Here is a 17,686-nt window from a genome sequence, read left to right on the forward strand (position 1 = left end):
GTCTTTCTGCTTTAATAGGAATACTACTAACATAGACCCTAATCACTGAATGGCCTACACCAACTAAATAAATGTGTTTAATGGTTAAATATTGCGATTAATATCTAACCAATTCAACAGAACATCCATCCATCATCTGTACACCGATTAATCCTCATTATTTAGAAAAGCAGAGTGGGTCACATGTCCATTCACACACAGAAAGCAGGAAAATTTGGAGGGAAAAAATAAATCAATGTTTCAAAACTACAACCATGAAATATTTATTCTGTAAAAACAGCTATGTACAAGATGTCAGAACTTTTTTTTTTTTTTTTTTTTACAAATACAGGGCAAATGCTCCAACACTGTCCTCAGCAAATGTTCAGTCCTTCAGGCAGCATTAATGATTCATCAAATCTTATAAATCGCATTAAATGTACCAAAAACCGTACCAAAAATATGGCACTTTGGTTAGTTTTAACTAATAATGAGAGGAAGGTCAAAGCTTCCTCATGGCTCCATACGCATCTGATGCTTGTGTTTATTTTTCCATCTCTCCAGTCGAGCAGAGCACCAACAGATAGCAGGTACTTTTGGGAAATCTACAGAAGCTCACAGAGGACAACACACACCAAATCAGAAAAGCAAATGAACAAAACATTTAAAAAAAGACACTGATATTGCTGGAGATTCTGGCGGCTATAGTGGACACCTCTTACCAGTGATCAGCAACATGTTCATTACTTTTACCTCCAAAAACTAGTTCTGTGTTTCATTCTTATTGTTTGCGGCACGTTTCTTTATGCTATACATGCATGCATGGTCAAATTTACCAATGCATTGTGGGGTTTTTTTCTCGAAATGCTGCCAATATGATGTTAGTCAGTTTGCTACTTGCAGGTTTTTCGCCCAGAAAGTAATCATGAGAAACCCAAAATAACATAAAAGTTGGTTGGTAAAAAACTGACACATTTCTGGGGGAAACATGGGTGCTCTCTGAGCTGGACTCAGGCTGGATTGGTTGGTGAAGTAATGTCATGCACTACTATCCACTTATGTCTACTCTGACACCACCATTTGTGGGGTACCAAAGTGAGAAATGGTCAAAAAATGTACATCAGTATGAAGTAGCTGTCTCAGTGGATTATGTTTATATTGAACTGTACACCATGATAAAAACAGCCCATCCTTTCTATTTTCAACTATATCTTCAAAAAATACCAATTATTGGCAGCTTAAGTGGGCCAATATTAATATGGACTTGAAAAAGTCTGTAGCAGTCAAACCCCACTGTGTGCTAATGCAGCCTGACGGCCATTTCTAAGACCTTGCCGTCTACAGAGGCAGATGGAGGGAGTAATGGGAACACGTCCAGCGCCGTACAGGTTTTCCCACCCTGCCAATGACGGGCAGTTTGTGAGCATAGGCACGTGGAGGGATGGTAGAAAAAGGTGGAGTAGGGGCAAACGTGGTCTGGAAGGGACGGCGACCTTGGCAACGGCGACCCATTTGCCGCCCACCAATGAGAAAGGAGAAGACTGGAGGCCCAGTCTGAGGAGAGGTGAAGCGCGCTTTGGGGAAAACATCCCGAGACAGACCTGCTGAACGCTGGCCTGAACGTGATGAGGAGGATCTGGAGCGCTGCATGGAGGAGGAGCGTGCCAAGGATCTGATAGGGAGAAAAACATCAGTAACATGCAGGACTGCAAACTTCAAACCTGATCAAAAAGAGTTTCACTGTTTACCTTCCTGATCCTGTGGCTGCAAGGCTGGGAGGGGGTGGGTCAGTGCGAGGACTCCCATCCTGCCTGGGGCTGATGTTGAGGTTGGCAGTCAGCTGTGGCATCTTACGGGTCGTGTCTGGGTTGGAGGCAGGACCGGAGGGTTCCTTCCGGGTGTCACTGAGCTGAGACTGGGTGCAGGGAGGGTAACTGCCAAACCCTGGTCCTGTACTGAACCTGACAGCCAAGCTGTCACCAAAGAAAGAGTAGAGCTCACAGTACATGGCAGGGAGGGGGACCGGAGTCCACTCCTCCCAGGGACAACCAGCCCCACCTGCCTGGAGGTGGCTGGCGATTCCAAGGGCAGCCTCTGACAGAGGCTCTGGAGGTGGGCTGAGGCCTGGGGAGCTCACTCTGTAACCCATAGCACCCATCACTGAGCCTGGCTGTGCATTGGAGGTTCCCTCTGCTGGCTGGGACAGAGACAGAGCTTTCATTTTCAGCAGGCGCTCCACTGCCACCTGCAGGACACACAGAAGGAGCATTTACACTGAGGTAGTACCAGGCTGTCTGCTGTTTGCTTTGATGGTTAACTTGAGTTCATTTATTCTATGAACAAGTTGTACTGGACATTTTTTTACTATTTCACACACTACCGTTCAAAAGTTTGGAGTCACTTAGGAATGTCCTTATTTTTGAAATAAAAGCAGTTTTTATTCAATGAAGACAACATTAAATGAATCAGAAATACAGTCTAGACCAGGGGGGTCAAACATGCGGCTCGTGGGCCAAAACTGGCCCACCAGAGGGTCCAATCCGGCCCGCAAGACGACTTTGTAAAGTGTAAAAATTACAGGGAAGACATTAACTGCAGACTGTAAATTTGCAAAACTATAAATCTAAACTAATTTCTAGACCTTGAGAAGTTGCTTTGATCATGAAGTAAAATATTACCAGTAGATTGTTCATTGTTCCCTTGCCCTTTTGTGTCTCATTTTTGTAATATTTTGTTTTGTTTTTGTTGTGTTTTTTTTGTCTGACTGTTGTCGTTTGTCTCGTGTTTTTTGTCACTTTGTTTCTCGTTTTTGTCGTTTTGCATTTCCTTTTTGTCTTGCTTGTGTGTTTTGTCTTATTTTTGTCATTTTGTGTTTTGCGTTATTCCTTGTTTTGTGTATCATTTATGTCATTTTGGGGTTTTTGTCTCGCTTGTGTTGTTTTTCTATTTTTTTTTGCATTTTGCTTCTCGCTTTTGTCATTTTTGGTCTCGTTTGAGTCATTTGTGTAATTTTTTTGTTTGTTTTTGTGATCTGTCCATTTTTTGTCACATTGCAACTTTTTTTGTCTAAGTTTGTTGTCTCATTTTGTTTTGTTGTGTGTCGTTTGTCTCATTTTTGGTAATATTTTGTCTTGTTTTTTGACTTTGTTGTCTCACTTTTGTCGTTTTGATCATAAAGTAAAACACTGTATCATTCAGTTCCAGATACCTGTGATTAAATGTTTTGTTCCTTTGTAGATAATTCCTTAAATGTGAACATTGTCAGAATGTACTTTTTGCACTAAAACAAAGGAAATATTTGGAGTTGTGGTTATTTATCGGTCATTATGGTGTGATTTATCTGGTGTGGTCCACTTGAGATCAAATTGGGCTGAATGTGGCCCCTGAACTAAAATGAGTTTGACACCCCTGGTCTACACATTATTAATGTGGTAAATGACTATTCTAGCTGGAAACAGATGATTTTTAATGGAATATCTACATAGGGGTACAGAGGAACATTTCCAGCAACCATCACTCCTGTGTTCTAATGCTACATTGTGTTAGCTAATGGTGTTGAAAGGCTAATTGATGATTAGAAAACCCTTGTACAATTATGTTAGCACATGAATAAAAGTGTGAGTTTTCATGAAATTGTCTGGGTGACCCCAAACTTTTGAACAGTAGTGTATGTGTACAGGTCAGCACATTATATATTTTTTGTTACTAACAACATGGAGCATTTCAGTGCCTAAACTGTTCCAGTAAGAATTATAGCCATTTATCCACCATTACATGTTTCCATTTCTTAGACTAAAAGAAAAAAATGTTTTCTGGTGTACGGAAACCATAAAGAGGTTAATCTGTTACTGCAACACAAACACTTGTAGAAGAAGCACAATATAAACTCTAAAGGGAAACATAATTCCATCTCTCCCCCTACAGCCTAAAAAGCAAAGAAACTAAAAATGATTATGTCCAAAAGCGTGTGAAGTGTTTCTAATGGTGTTTGTGGCTTACATGCTTGTCAAAAGGTGATTAAATCTGATCACTAATTATTCATTACAGTGATAAAAACATATAATTTATTATAAATTTGTTTGGAAAAAAAATATAATTAATTACAGGTGATGAAGGCTAACATGATATCAGAATCAGCCACAACAAACAGGTAACTCTTAAATGAGAGTGACCCTGCAATTCCATATTGATAAATCTCCAAATCTGAAACACAGGATTGCAGCTCTGAAAGACACTAGAAAGAAAACTCAAAGAAAAACACATGAAAGTCAGTTCTCTGTATAAAAGACACTGAGGTCACAGCAGTACTGACCAGGATGGCTCCATAGACCTTGTGACCGTCTGCTTTGACCTGAGCATTGGAGACAGAGTAGTCGTCCAACACAGCCTGGAGGTTGGCCCAGTAGGCAGGGAGATGTGGAAAGAGTACTCTCTCGACAGCCTGCCATCAGAAATGTACGAACGTTATTTGTTTGAAATTGCTGAGAGGAGAGCATTTAGGAGAGCAGAAAGTGAGATCTGTTAGTGGAGTGTTCAAGATCATATCCACAGTAATGTAACAGGTCCATCGGTTATGGTCAGTTTATTGTGTTCATCTCCAAAAATGCCACATATTTCCCCTTTAATTTAGCAGAAATGTGTCTAAAAATAATCCACAAGACATGGAGGATATTTCCATTGAAGAAGAAATCTTAACATGCTAAGATTAAAGTGATTCACAGTCTCGGTGAAGGAACATGACTGGATATAGTCGATATCATCAGATAAATCTGATTTTAGACACAATAAAGGGGACGTTTCAAAGGAAAATCATTTTGAAGGATAAGTATAACAAATGTGCAACATTTAGAACAGGACTCTGAATAGTTTGCCCAGGCAGTAGATGGGACTCATAAGTCATCAGCCACACACTGAACAGAGCAGCTGTCTTGACCCCAAAAACATCTGGTGGATTTGAAATGGATATTCCTGACCAACAGGCAGACAAAAATTCAGGTACTTTTTGGCTAAACCACATGCTGTAACTAGAAAAGAACTCAGAGCGCAGTACTCCGTCAAGGCTGCTCATTCCCCATATGGCATTGTCAGAAATGCAGTCTATTAATTTTATTTTTAGAAATGCAGCATTTGTTTATTAGTTATCGATGATCAAAAATCACGGCAACATAGAATGCAGCCGTTTAATATAGATGTATCAACAAGCAAAATGATGTTGCGCTGAACACAGGTGTGTCTTATGCATGTGTACGCCATGTACGAATACCGAATCGCATGACCTAAATATGTAGATGCGAATTGATGGGACTCGGAAACACCCCCACAATTTAATCAATTGTTCCTTGCATTATTTCCAACAAGTCCACAGCGGTCAATTTGTAGTAGGATTGCATCCATGTGATCATCAGCAGGCAGCTGATATTTTACATGTTGATTCCACTTTTTTGCAAAAACAAACAATATAAAACAAATTCTATTTAATGTATTTTACTTTATTTTTTATGATTTATGATATAACTGTGTTGCACTGCACAAAAGGCATTTCTGAGTTCTCTACTTCTAGCAATAGCAGAAGTAGTTCCATAGAGGCGGAGGGCTTTATTTGCAGGCAGAAATCAACCCACAATGAATAAAAATGTTACTGGAACAAAAAAATGCCAGAAATTTTATACAGAAAAATATATTGTTGGATTTACGGACAGAAACGATGAACATACCTTCCATCCCAGTGCATGAAGGCCAACCACAGCTCCATAGTGGGAGCACAGCGGTCTGACTGGGTCAGATAGAACCTTCTGCAGAGAAAGCAAGATCTGGTGGTAGAGACCGCTCACCAGATCACCATGAGTCCTGTTGAGAAAAGAGGAGGGTGACCATTGAATTTAGATTCATCAAAGGGGAAATCAAATTGGTGTTATTCTTGTTCTGTGTCTTCCATGTGTGTAAATCAGCAACTGTTGCCTTCGTAAAGAACACCTAAAACGTAGTCTTCAGACCACGAATCCCTCTACAGTTATCCACATGCAGACCACACGCACTTCAACTTCATATATGTCAGGAAAACAAATAGGGAATAAGGAATAATCATACTGGCAGGGTGCTACATTCATTCTGTATCTACTGGCTATCCAAAGTGCAAAGTCCCAGCCAGCATTTAGAAACATCCACAAGAACCTTGTGTGCTTTTCTGTGTTTGAAATGAGGGGCTATGCAACAGTCTGTGTAGCTGACTGTCATGTACATATTGTGGTATGAATACAGCTATGTGCACATCCGCTTTCAAAGACCATATCAGTAAGCAAATAGGGATGCGGAAACAATGACTTGGCCTTTATTACCAGGGCTCCAGACTAACCATTTCACTGGCAGCACTGGGGCTACCAAGTGTCTTGGTTGGATCACCCCAGAAAATGATTTGGTTGCCCCATCCCACCTCCTTATTTATTTTGCATTGACTTTAAATGCTAGCAGATTTAAAAACTTTAACAGCAAAAGTTAAGTATTGGCTGAAAGAAAAACAAAAATGTACCCACCTATGACATCTATAAGGTCTGACTGACTGTGGATTGTGTCATTATGTGTGTGTGTGTGTGTGTGTGTGTGTGTGTGTGTGTGTGTGTGTGTGTGTGTGTGTGTGTGTGTGTGTGTGTGTGTGTGTGTGTGTGTGTGTGTGTGTGTGTGTGTGTGTGTGTGTGTGTTGTAAAGTTGTCTGTGGCGTTTTTATTGGTGTTGTTGGTCCTCTTTGTCTACTTACACTGAAAAGCCCAACCAGGGATGGGAGTTGAAAACTAGATTAATGGTATACATTCTATATGCAATACATCAGATGTTTCTATGTTAATTGCATGGTTCCTGATCAAATAACGAAATAAAAACATAAAAGATTTGATATCCGTGAAATGTAATCTGAAATAAATTCATTTGTCACCAGTCATAAACTGGGTACAGGCCAAACACTTGATAGGAGTGCCACCAAACATTTGTTGGAAAATTGTGCAAAGAACATTCTACACAGATTGATCAATGTTGAAATCAACCATTTTTTCATTGACTGCATTCTTTTCTATCAGCAGAGTTTTCTATGAGCAGACTTTCCTATGAGCAGATTCCATTTAAAATGTCAATACAAGAGTCAATCGTGCTAATATAGTCAAAATTATGGTCGCTCTTAAAATCGGAGCCATTGAGATTGAATGTGGGGCTACGTTTTCTTCTTAACGGACTCAGTGGAGATCTGCCATCCTGCCCTTGAACGCTTTTATCAGGACCTCTCCTCTCCTCCATTCTCCTCACTGTGTTTTTTAACATAATTGGCTGTAGATTGTTGTCTTTGGAACATGGTAATGGTGAAACACCTCAGGCATGGAGAGACTGAGTCAGTGTGGCAAAAATAGTACTATCTGCCCCTACAATAATTTGCGCAGCAGCTACCTGTGCTAACAGAAGGGCCACCAGAGCAGCATAACAATCATCATTCACTCACATAATGCGACCACGTGAAATTTCAACTCGCACACTGTCAAAAAAAGGTCGCATATGTGATCATTTTGGCACTCTGGAGCCCTGATTAACCTTGATTGAAGGCACTTTGATGAATTATACTACATAATTATTATTAAACTGGCCAATACTAGAGTGGACGTCAATGTAAAGCTCTGTAGTACGGACTAATAGTAAACAATGATGTAAAAGTATGATTATTTGGGAGTTTCAGTGTCCTAAAACGGGTAAAATATTTTTACTGTGTGCATTTGACAAAACAATAAACCATAAACATACTGCTTCTAACCAGCCATCAATGTTTTACTCACCAGAAGATGTGGCTGAGAAGCAGGGCAGCGTAGTCCCGAAGGGTCCAGTGGTCATTGAGTGGGTTGATGGAGGCAGCTAGTGGTTCCAGGATGCAGTACATGACACTGGAGACCAGACTACGCACATACGAGCCCAGGTAGAGATAGGGGTTCTGGACCAGGCTCTTCACCATATGCAGGAGCCTGCTGAGCTGCTCCAGGTCGTGGCTTACTGACTTCACCTGAAAAGAAATACCCACAGCATAAAGACATGAATAAATGGAATATATATTGGGACTTGGGCCAGCATCAGTCCAGTGTAACACGCCATAATCAGCAAACCACTTTTCTACATGCAATATAACCGGACTATCCTAGTAGACTCAAGTGCAATACATCTGTTTACTCTATTTCTGTACATTTTCTGTTACTCTTTCTAGTTTTTAGTATTATTATGCAGTCACTTTACACACTGTGACACTTCACACAAAGAGTTTTAGAAACTTACATTTTGTACTTTATATTATTTGTTATTTCTATTTTAGTACTAATCTCTGTGTAATTGTGTATATTCCACTAACCTTTGTTTATTGTACTCTGGCAAAATAATTTTCTCCGGGATGAATAAAGTAGATCTTATCTTTATTTATCCCACAAAATTAAAAGCACTGCCTCACAGCTCTGGGGAAAAGGACGCCACCAGATCAGGTATTCTGTATCAGAAGATACCCTTAGGGGCTGCACAGTGGCTCAGTGGTTAGCACTTCTGCCTTGCAGTTAGAAGATCCCGGGTTCGTGTCACGGCCTTTCTGGGATCTTTCTGCCTGGAGTTTGCGTGTTCTCCCTGTGCATGTGGGTTTTCTCTGGGTAAAAACATTCTGAGGTTAACTGGTGACTCTAAATTGTCTGTAGGTGTGAATGTGATTGTTTGTCTCTAGATGTCTTCACTCCAAGTCAGCTGGGATAGACTCCAACCTCCCTGTGACCCTAATGAGGATTACGCAGTGTATAGATAATGGATGGATGGAAGATACTCTTGGTTGAAGAATTGGTATTGAGAGGTATAAAGCTGAACTTACTCCACTTATGACGTAAACAAAGTATGGCAGCAGGGCAGCGATTTTGGAGTTAGACTGGAGGTCCAGCAGAGCCACCTAAAACACACAGGGAAAAATATTACGAGTAACACATTGTTTAGCCATACAGAACATAAGCCTCAGTTCAGCAGCAGCTTACCTTCATGAGATGGGGGTCCTCTCCCAGGATTGCCCTTGTGATCTGCTGGTAGTACTTCAGAAGGTCATCTGACAGAGACTGTACTGCAGTAGGAACTGTGACAATTCAACAGTCAGGTCAGACAACTGCTGCAGGTAACGCTGAGATTCAACCTTCAGGATTACACTGATGTACTCAATATTAACAGGGAAATTTTTATCTTTTTAACAATATTAGCTTAAGATCTATTCTCTTCTGTCTACCAGGTGTAATTGCAGTAATTATGCACTGGACTAGTCATTACACACTTCTATATAACACAGTGACACAAGACTGCAGCTACCCTTAAACTGTTGCAGTGCTGTCCTGGGTAGTATAGTTTTGTCTTACCTGTCCCCTGAGGCTCCAGGTTGCCTTTACCATCTAGGTACGAAACATTCACTGACAGTACAGAGGAGACATAATCAGTAAACATTGCTCGTGAAGACTTCGAACATAGATTTCTAGTAGGTTCAGTGACACTTGTGACTTGGCTTTGTGTGGTTTGCCATACCTCGCACCATGGTCTCAGCGCAGCCTTTAGGAATGTTGGTGGCCAGAGCCAGCTCGACCAGGTTGATGTCCCGATCCTCAACAAAGAAAAGCTCTCCTTCTTTCACCGAACGGAAGGGAAGAGCATCCTGGGCCCCGTAGCCACAGATGGCCTGGTAAACCCACAGAGATAAGGACTACTGTAACACGTTCAGGCCACATTAGACTGACCTTACAGACATGCTGTTGACTTGGAGACACCCTAGATGTGACAATTACAACTCACCTCAACATTGCTCCAGCGCAAAGCTCTGTTGAAGTCCTCCACTGTCAGTTTCCTCCTCTTTGCATGTCTCATGAACTGAGAGCTGCTCTATTTGTATAAAATCAGAACACAAACATCTCACCTTTAGTACTCCAGGTCTACATTAGTAACTTCCACTGAGTATCTTAGACATTTTCTATATTCTAAATCCATACTAGTGTAATGTCAACACCATACTTTGCACACATTACCCAGGTACCTAGGTGGCACTGACCTGCGTCGCCTCCCTGAGTCGGTAACAAACGTCCTCAGCCAGCAGAGCGGCCACATCGTCGCCGAGCTCCACGCCTGCACTCTCGGCCATGAGTTTAACGGACTCCCGGTGAACCTCGGCGAAGCGGCGCTCCTCCCGGTCCGCCATGCTCACGGCCACCACTCAGAAACTGACAACAGAAAACATATTATTTTAAAATGTGCTATCTCTAGTGCTTTACAACTTTTTGCAACAGAAAACTACGTGGGGGCGGCAGGCTTTTCGGACCTTTGGGGGCTCCGTACAACCACTTTACAACAACGCTACTGCAGCTGTTGGTTTAGGATTTAATGAAAACTGAGTCGTGTCTGGTGAATGAGATATATCCCGAATGAATCAAAACACATTGTCTATTCGTTATACGTCTTCACTTCTTTGCGGCCATCATGTTTTAGTGACAACCAGCCAAGAATTCTTGAGTTGCATCATTTTTTTAAATGAGATTTGGTACACGGCTTTCTTATGACTGTAGCGTACATGCTAACGACATGGAATCTGGTTTCAGTCAACCGGCTGGAACAAACACTTCATACGTAGTTACTGTACACTCACGAAGGTTATTGTGACATCAAGAAAACAACAGCTTTTGTTCTATAACGGTCGGATGGTGCATAAGATACAATTAAAACAGCGTGAAGCAACCAAACAACGGTAGTTCGTAGTCCGAGTCATCCGGTTTAGCTACCTCCTGTCACAGACATGCTAGTGTCTAGCTACGAGGAAGGGCAGAGAGGATGCAACGCTTGAACGTTTAAACAGAATTTATTATTTACCTTCTTATCTTAGACAGCTGAACACCGAATAGCGTCCGAAAGAAAGTTTAGATCAGCTTAGCTGTACGCGGCACTGGGCGATCCACAACATCAAGTGAGCACACACGAGATATACATCCGCCACATCCTTCAAAATAAGGCAAGAGGTGAGCTCTTCTGTGAATAGTATGTCGCATTAGTGCTAAAAATATAGTATTAAACGTCGATGTCTGTAAATTTTTTTCTCTAAGATTTTCTCTAAGTTGCTAAATATAAGTGAATACGTTTGACTGAAAACATATAGCATTCGCTTTAATTTTGGCTGACTTAAACCTTCCGGGACTACATGTCAACACCTTCCGGATACTAGTGACGCGCCGGAAGATGGAGGCTAGTGATTGGTGGGTAAGCACTGGAAGCTATGACTGGTTAATTTAAGTTTAAATACAGGTAGTCGACTTTGAATGGATGGATGCTGTGGGTCTACTCGTGAAATATCTTAAAAACAGACACGATGTAAAATCTTGTCAGAAATTGATCACTGTCGGCCCCTCTCTAAATAATCCAAAATATTAACTAAATTCAAAATACTGTAATCATGATCCTGATATCTTAGATTCATACTTTAGTTCCTAAACCCAGTTCATTGTTGTGCTGCTCTTACAGCCTCAACACCAATTTCAACTTTTCAAGGTACTAGAAAGTGGTTGAAGTGGTCCAACACAAATCCAACTTTACCTATGTAGCACTATTTATACAAACAATAAGCCTTTCTCTGCGGCTTTCAGAGGGCTGTACTACGAAGCCAGTTCAACATAGCCGGGCTTTCTTTGTATAAGTCGGCTCCACAAAAACTAAAACCACAGTCAGAGTTAAGGGGTATCATGAATGTGGTTCTCATGCAGGATATTACTTAAATTTTTAACCAAATCAAAGTGAAATTAATGTTACTGGCTGAATATTCTCTGTAATAAACAAGTAGAGTAATCAATGTTCTCATCTGTCTCATCGAGAAGGCCTGGCTCTCAGTCTCCGCTGTAATTCATCCCAAAGGTGTCCTGTCGGGTTGAAGTCAGGACTCTGTGCAGGCCAGTCAAGTTCCTGCACAACAAACTCACTCACCCATGTCTTTATTGACCTGCTTTGTGTACTGGTGTCAGTCATGTTGAACAGAAGGGGTCATCCCCAAACTGTTCGCACAAAGTTGGGAGCATGGAATTGTCCAAAATGTCTTGGTATGCTGAAGCATTAAGAGTTACTTTCATTGAAACTAAGGGGCCAGCCCCTGAAGAACAACCACACTCTAATCCCCCCTCCACCAAGCTTTATACTTGGCAAAATGCAATCAGGTCAGTACTGTTCTCGTGGTAACCGCCAAACCCAGACTCATCTATTGGATATCGAGACAGAGAAGTGTGATTGGTTACTCCAGAGAACACGTCTCCACTGCTCTAGAGTCCAGTGGCGGCAGTTTTACATCACTGCATCCTACGCTTTGTATTGCAGCTGGTGATGTAAGGCTTGGGTGTAGCAGCTCAGCCATGGAAACCCATTCCAAGAAGCTCTCTACGCTGTTCTTGAGCTAATCTGAAGGCCATATGAAGCCTGGAGGTCTGTAGCTATGGACTTTCCAGAAAGTTGGTGATTTCTGCACTCTGTGCACCTCAGCATCTGCTGACCTGCTGTGTGATTTTATGTGGTCTACTACTTTTTGGCTGAGTTGCTGTTGTTACTAATTGCTTCCACTTTGTTACAACACCACTAACAGTTGACTGTGGAATATTTAGTATCGAGGAAATTCCACAACTGGCAGTCTATCATGTTACCACACTTCATTTACTGAGCTCCTGAGAGCGACCCATTTTTTCATAAATGTTTGTAGAAGTAGTCTGCATGCCTAAGTGCTTGATTTTACACTCTGTGGTCATGGAAGTGATTGGAACACCTGAATTCAGTTATTTGGAGATGTCGTAACACTTGTCAACATAGTGCGTGTTCTTGGGAAGACTAAATGGCAGAGCACTACCATGGTCAGTCCTGGCAGTAATAAACATATGTAGTATCTCTGGATTGACTTGAAGGGGAGACTGTCACTCTGGTAATGTTCTTCAAATCATAATACATTGTTTTTCCTAAAGAGAGACTCAAAACTGAGAGCCTAGTGAACGATAACAGATTTACTAGACAAGTTTCATGCCAGAAGTTGCCCAAAAAAGGTGTAGGATGCCTAATTCTGAGGTCAGGGCTCTGCACACTGAACTTATTTTACCACAAACTGGGACTATTTTGTACCTCGTTATCATTTCTGTCGTAAACCATCTTATTGCAGGCCAACTTCTTGCCAGACCTCTGGTAAGTCACTTGTATTTTCCAGCAGCTATGGTTTCATTGACTTTGTTTTAGTTGGATTCACAAACAGACCTACTCCACATTATGCCTATTAAGAGAAAAGGGACACCAATAAAGCCTACTTATCAATAGACAACACACACTGAAGCGCAAGACAGCATGGCTGGGTGTTTAAAATTAGTTTATTCACGACACTGAGGTAAGACATTTACTCAGTTCATTAAAGTATGTACAATAGTTTAAAAAAAATTTAATTACATTCATAGCTGCAACTGGAGATTCAAGAGACCTCTCTTGACAGGAGCTTTTCCAGACTGATCCATGACTGTTCAATCAAGTCCAACTTGAAGTGCTGAAAGCTCTCAATTCAAACAACCTCAGCTTAAAAATGCCCTAGGGTAAGGGGATTATAATATAAAACATATTTTTGAAAAAAAGAAAAAACATGCACACTTAATTTAACTGTGGCGAGTGCTGATGCTGGCTTTATCTTTAACCTCATCCAGTTAGAGCCCCCTGTTGTCCCACATTTCCTGAGCTTTGGTATGCTCCAGCTGCTGCAGATGGAGGGCCAGGGGCAGTAGCAAGTCATTTAGGTGCTCACTAGAAAAGGTAAAAGCATTGTGGGCTGTGGCATCTGAAGATGGAGTGGCAAGAGGAGAGGTTGATGAGGGAGAAGAGGAGGTTGAAGACTTCGGTGAGGTGGAGGAAGGTAAACCCGAACTGCCCGGCGAACTTTGGTTCTGGTTGGAGGTTTTAAGCTTGTTGGGGAGGACATGCTGGAAGTGACAGCGAGTTCCATACAGGCAGAATCCAAAGGAGCTGAAGGTACGGCACAGCACTCCTCGAGGCTTCCACTCCTTGGTCGGTGGCTGGAGTTGACAGCTGGGAGCAGGCGCAGTCTTCTCCTCATTCACCTCCACACTGCTGCCCACACCTCCACCCTCGACATGCAGGAAGTTACAACGGCTGCCAAAGGGGCAAACCCCAAAGGAACGGAAGGTGCGACAAGCGACGTTCCTACGGCGACGGAGGGTGGGGCGCTGCTCTGTTGGGTTGTGAACGAACAGGCATCGGCTGCCGTAGTAACAGTAGCCTGTAGTGTGGTAGCTGCGACACAGTTCAGTCTTATACTTTGGGTGGCGGAAGGGAACATGGAGCTCATGGAGGCCGTGGGCGAACTGGCAGCGCTCAGCGTACTTGCAGAAACCAGAAGCGGAGTAGCTGGTGCAGAGTTCGGTCTTGTAGCGGGTGGAGCAGACCCAGGGGATAAGGGGAGGAGAGGAGGTCTCTGCCAGGGGGAGCAGGGCTTTGGCCAGGGAGAGGCTCCCACCATCACTGTGCACATCTGACTCCTCACTGGAAAGCAGGTTGTCAACCAGCTCCTCATCTTGAGAGGAGGGCAGGAACAAGTCATCACTACTGGTCTAAAAAAAATAAATCAGAGTATGAATTAAGCATGGAATTCCAAGTCCTGACTTTTCTTTGCTACACATGTTCCTAAAGCTTACATTCAGGAGTTGCAGGGATTAATTACAGTCTCTAAGGCAGAAACAGGTCTGCCCAGGCTAGCCAACAGCTTTTGTAACTAAATGGAACCATGTACCAATGTTCTGAGATTAGAGTATATAAAACACATGTTAATAGAATTGCAATCCTGCATGTTTCACCAGAGTAAAGGAATTTAACTATTAAACTACAGCTCCCATGGTAAGCAGAATGCAAAAATGCACCAGGAATTTTTTATATTCAAGTATTGACCCCTATTTATCTAGTGGTGAAGGTGTGGAAAATGTCCAGAAACACCCAAAACAATAGATATCTAAAGTTCCCGTAGCACAAAGCTCCACTTAAGTCACTGTAGCAAACACTGAAAATCAAGATTCAACTTTAAATGAATATAAAACAGTGCATCCTCACTGGGGCAAAAAACATTTAATCTTTTCTTGATAAATTGCAACAACAAAAATGTTACTTTGATTAAAACATACAAGTCTAATCAGTTAATCTACTAATCTTTCCAGTATTATACCAATACATTAACAGACCCAAACCCTAGCCCCAGTTTGTCGGTTATAAATCAGCATGACACTGAATAAAAAAAAAATTTAAAATCATTTAAAATACTTTTTCTAAAAAGGAGTCTCCATAATTTGTAGAGAACTTAACCAAATGCAGAAAGCTATTCCATCCACATAATGTACTGCATGACTATTATCCCCTTCCTAAGATGCAGCTCAGCTTCCAAACCAAAACAAAGGTGACGGGTAGCTATCCACACAGATAAACATTCTCATTTGTTGAAATATAGACACATGTTGCAGTAAATGGTCTAGCAATATGAAGTGATTTTTTCAAAGAAAAATCCTGGGTTTTCCAAACTTTGTTGGTTAATTAACTTAGAAAAACACCTTGGCATTAGAGACTCAAACATATGAAAACAGAAGAAGAGACCCAACTGGAGTCTGAGGGACCCAGGCTGTAAACAGATACACTCCCTCTAAGAAGCAGCCCGTTGTTAATATAACTTGAGACTTTACATGAAGTATAACACATTCTAATCTGCGCAGACAACCGTCTGTTCTCAATGAGGCAGATGACGACCATAAAACCTCTACAAGCGCTCTCTTCTGTATCAGAATCAAAGATAATCATGGTGATATTACCCTGCCACCAAATGACAGAAAATTCATACAAATAAATATGCAAAGACCTGTAATTTTTCTATAAAAATACATGGAAATAACATTTAAACTCTACAGTATTTAAATTTACACTGACATGATATCATAGCTAGGAAAATATCACATCTAGATTTTGTAATTTAAGTTCTTTTAATATTTTGCTCAAACAGCACCAGACAGTTTAACGCCATCTTACCAGCTAGCTTAACCTGTTAGCTAGCTAGTCCCAAGCGAGCCTTAAATACCAGTTAGTAAAAATGGACACATAAGTTGGTTAAGCAGTTTAGACCAATTAACATTCAGTAAAAAAAACAAATACTGTAAAGTTGCTACAGTTTAAAACTCTACTACAACACAGCAGTTGATCTAAAGTTATTAGAGCAACAGCACACCTGCAAATGAATGTCTGGTCCACTAACCTCAAGCATGGCTGCAAAGGGGAAAGTTGGTTTTGGTGATTTAGGAGGTCAGCCTGGGCAGAAGACAGCGTCCAAACCGGCCTTACCAACAGGAGACCTGCTGAGTTCGAGCAGAAAGGTGTGGTAGTTGAATGGCTTGGACCCTAACACTCCTACTTTGTTATGAAGTCACAAGCAAAGAGTGGAGGGCCTGAGCGTCTTTTAAAACGGCGTCCAACTCCCGCCTTCCAGCTGGAACGAGCTTCAGGTGTGCTCCAGCTGACGTCATGAGGGCGGGTAGAGCGACCAATCGCGTTCACGTGCGCTCGATGACGTGATGATAGCGGCCAGTCACAATAAGCATTATGTGAGCAAGTGTTTTTTTTTTGTTTTTTTTTTTATGTTCCGTTATGTTTTCTGCCTATTTAAAATGTATCTGTCTATTTTAGTTCATGTTTGCTGTTCAGCTACTGTGAAAAGTTTTAGTTGCTATGGGCCAGACAGGTATTCATGAACCCTTAGATGCATAAGTGGGTCAAAAATGACCCGGTGAGGTCGTTTTCTTGCAATATCTTTGTAAAGAAAACTTTATATCATTTCATATTCCAGCTATTCCTCAAAAATATGCTTATTATATCATTCCATTTAAATTTTTATGCTACCTTAGACTTCTAAAGAAATTGTAATATTTGTACTACTACCCCAAGCTCTTTATCACTGACAATATTATACGAGAGGTGATGCACAAACTTGGAGGCACAGAGAGCAGCAACAGCTGGAAGAAGAGTGAAAAAAAGTCAACAAAATGGATGCTGACATTCTTCTTTTTCAATTTTCAAAACATTCAAAATCTGTTATGAAGTGAAAAATAAACATATTTCAAACATGGAATCATTCTTGTGTGGACAAAAATGCAACACAAACAATAATACAAATGATTATTCAAAACCAAAATGACAAAAATGGTATAAAAACCCTTATTTTTATAAGGCTAATTTTTGACCCACTTATGGAGGGTTCAGTCATGCATCTAAGGGTTAAATAGCTCCATGAACAGCGTCAGTTAAATATGTCTGTGAAGATGCTCAGTCATCCAGGTCACGGTAATCGTACAAGCTTCAATAAAAATCAGCTGGCCTTCTCTTGTAGGTTCTTCAAGATGTTTCTCTTCTCATCCAAGAGGCTTCTGAAGTTCTGACTAATGGGGAGTTTATATTCACTCCAGCTCACATGGCCCAATACTGACCCAGGACTCACATGCCTCCAGGTGTGAAATATTGTGTAATCAGGTGGTCCACCAACTTCACAGTTAGTGTGAAATTCTACTGAAAACAACAAACACGTCCACTGTTCCCATGGTAAAACAACCCTATCTTTGATAGAGCACTCGGCACATTATTCCAAAGGGCCTTC

General features: G+C 41.4%; 2 protein-coding genes across 2 annotated transcripts; both read right to left on the bottom strand.

The window, feature by feature from the left end:
- Window positions 1-247: 247 nt before the first annotated feature.
- On the bottom strand, window positions 248-11,021 carry taf6l (TAF6-like RNA polymerase II, p300/CBP-associated factor (PCAF)-associated factor). Its single transcript, XM_055008071.1, has 12 exons — window positions 10,864-11,021; window positions 10,052-10,220; window positions 9,799-9,885; window positions 9,535-9,685; window positions 9,372-9,422; window positions 9,003-9,097; window positions 8,846-8,920; window positions 7,788-8,008; window positions 5,694-5,826; window positions 4,292-4,420; window positions 1,728-2,224; window positions 248-1,651 (listed from the first exon to the last, which is right to left on the bottom strand). Exons 2-12 carry the CDS (start codon window positions 10,196-10,198, stop codon window positions 1,318-1,320), a joined length of 1,920 nt encoding a protein of 639 aa, XP_054864046.1. The 5' UTR covers window positions 10,199-10,220; window positions 10,864-11,021; the 3' UTR covers window positions 248-1,317.
- Window positions 11,022-13,354: 2,333 nt separating this feature from the next.
- On the bottom strand, window positions 13,355-16,518 carry cth1 (cysteine three histidine 1). The gene is made up of 2 exons (XM_023276394.3): window positions 16,295-16,518; window positions 13,355-14,618 (listed from the first exon to the last, which is right to left on the bottom strand). Exons 1-2 carry the CDS (start codon window positions 16,301-16,303, stop codon window positions 13,698-13,700), a joined length of 930 nt encoding a protein of 309 aa, XP_023132162.1. The 5' UTR covers window positions 16,304-16,518; the 3' UTR covers window positions 13,355-13,697.
- Window positions 16,519-17,686: the final 1,168 nt, after the last annotated feature.

The sequence above is a fragment of the Amphiprion ocellaris genome, chromosome 23 (assembly GCF_022539595.1).
Source record: "Amphiprion ocellaris isolate individual 3 ecotype Okinawa chromosome 23, ASM2253959v1, whole genome shotgun sequence".
In the NCBI taxonomy this organism is placed as follows: domain Eukaryota; kingdom Metazoa; phylum Chordata; class Actinopteri; family Pomacentridae; genus Amphiprion; species Amphiprion ocellaris.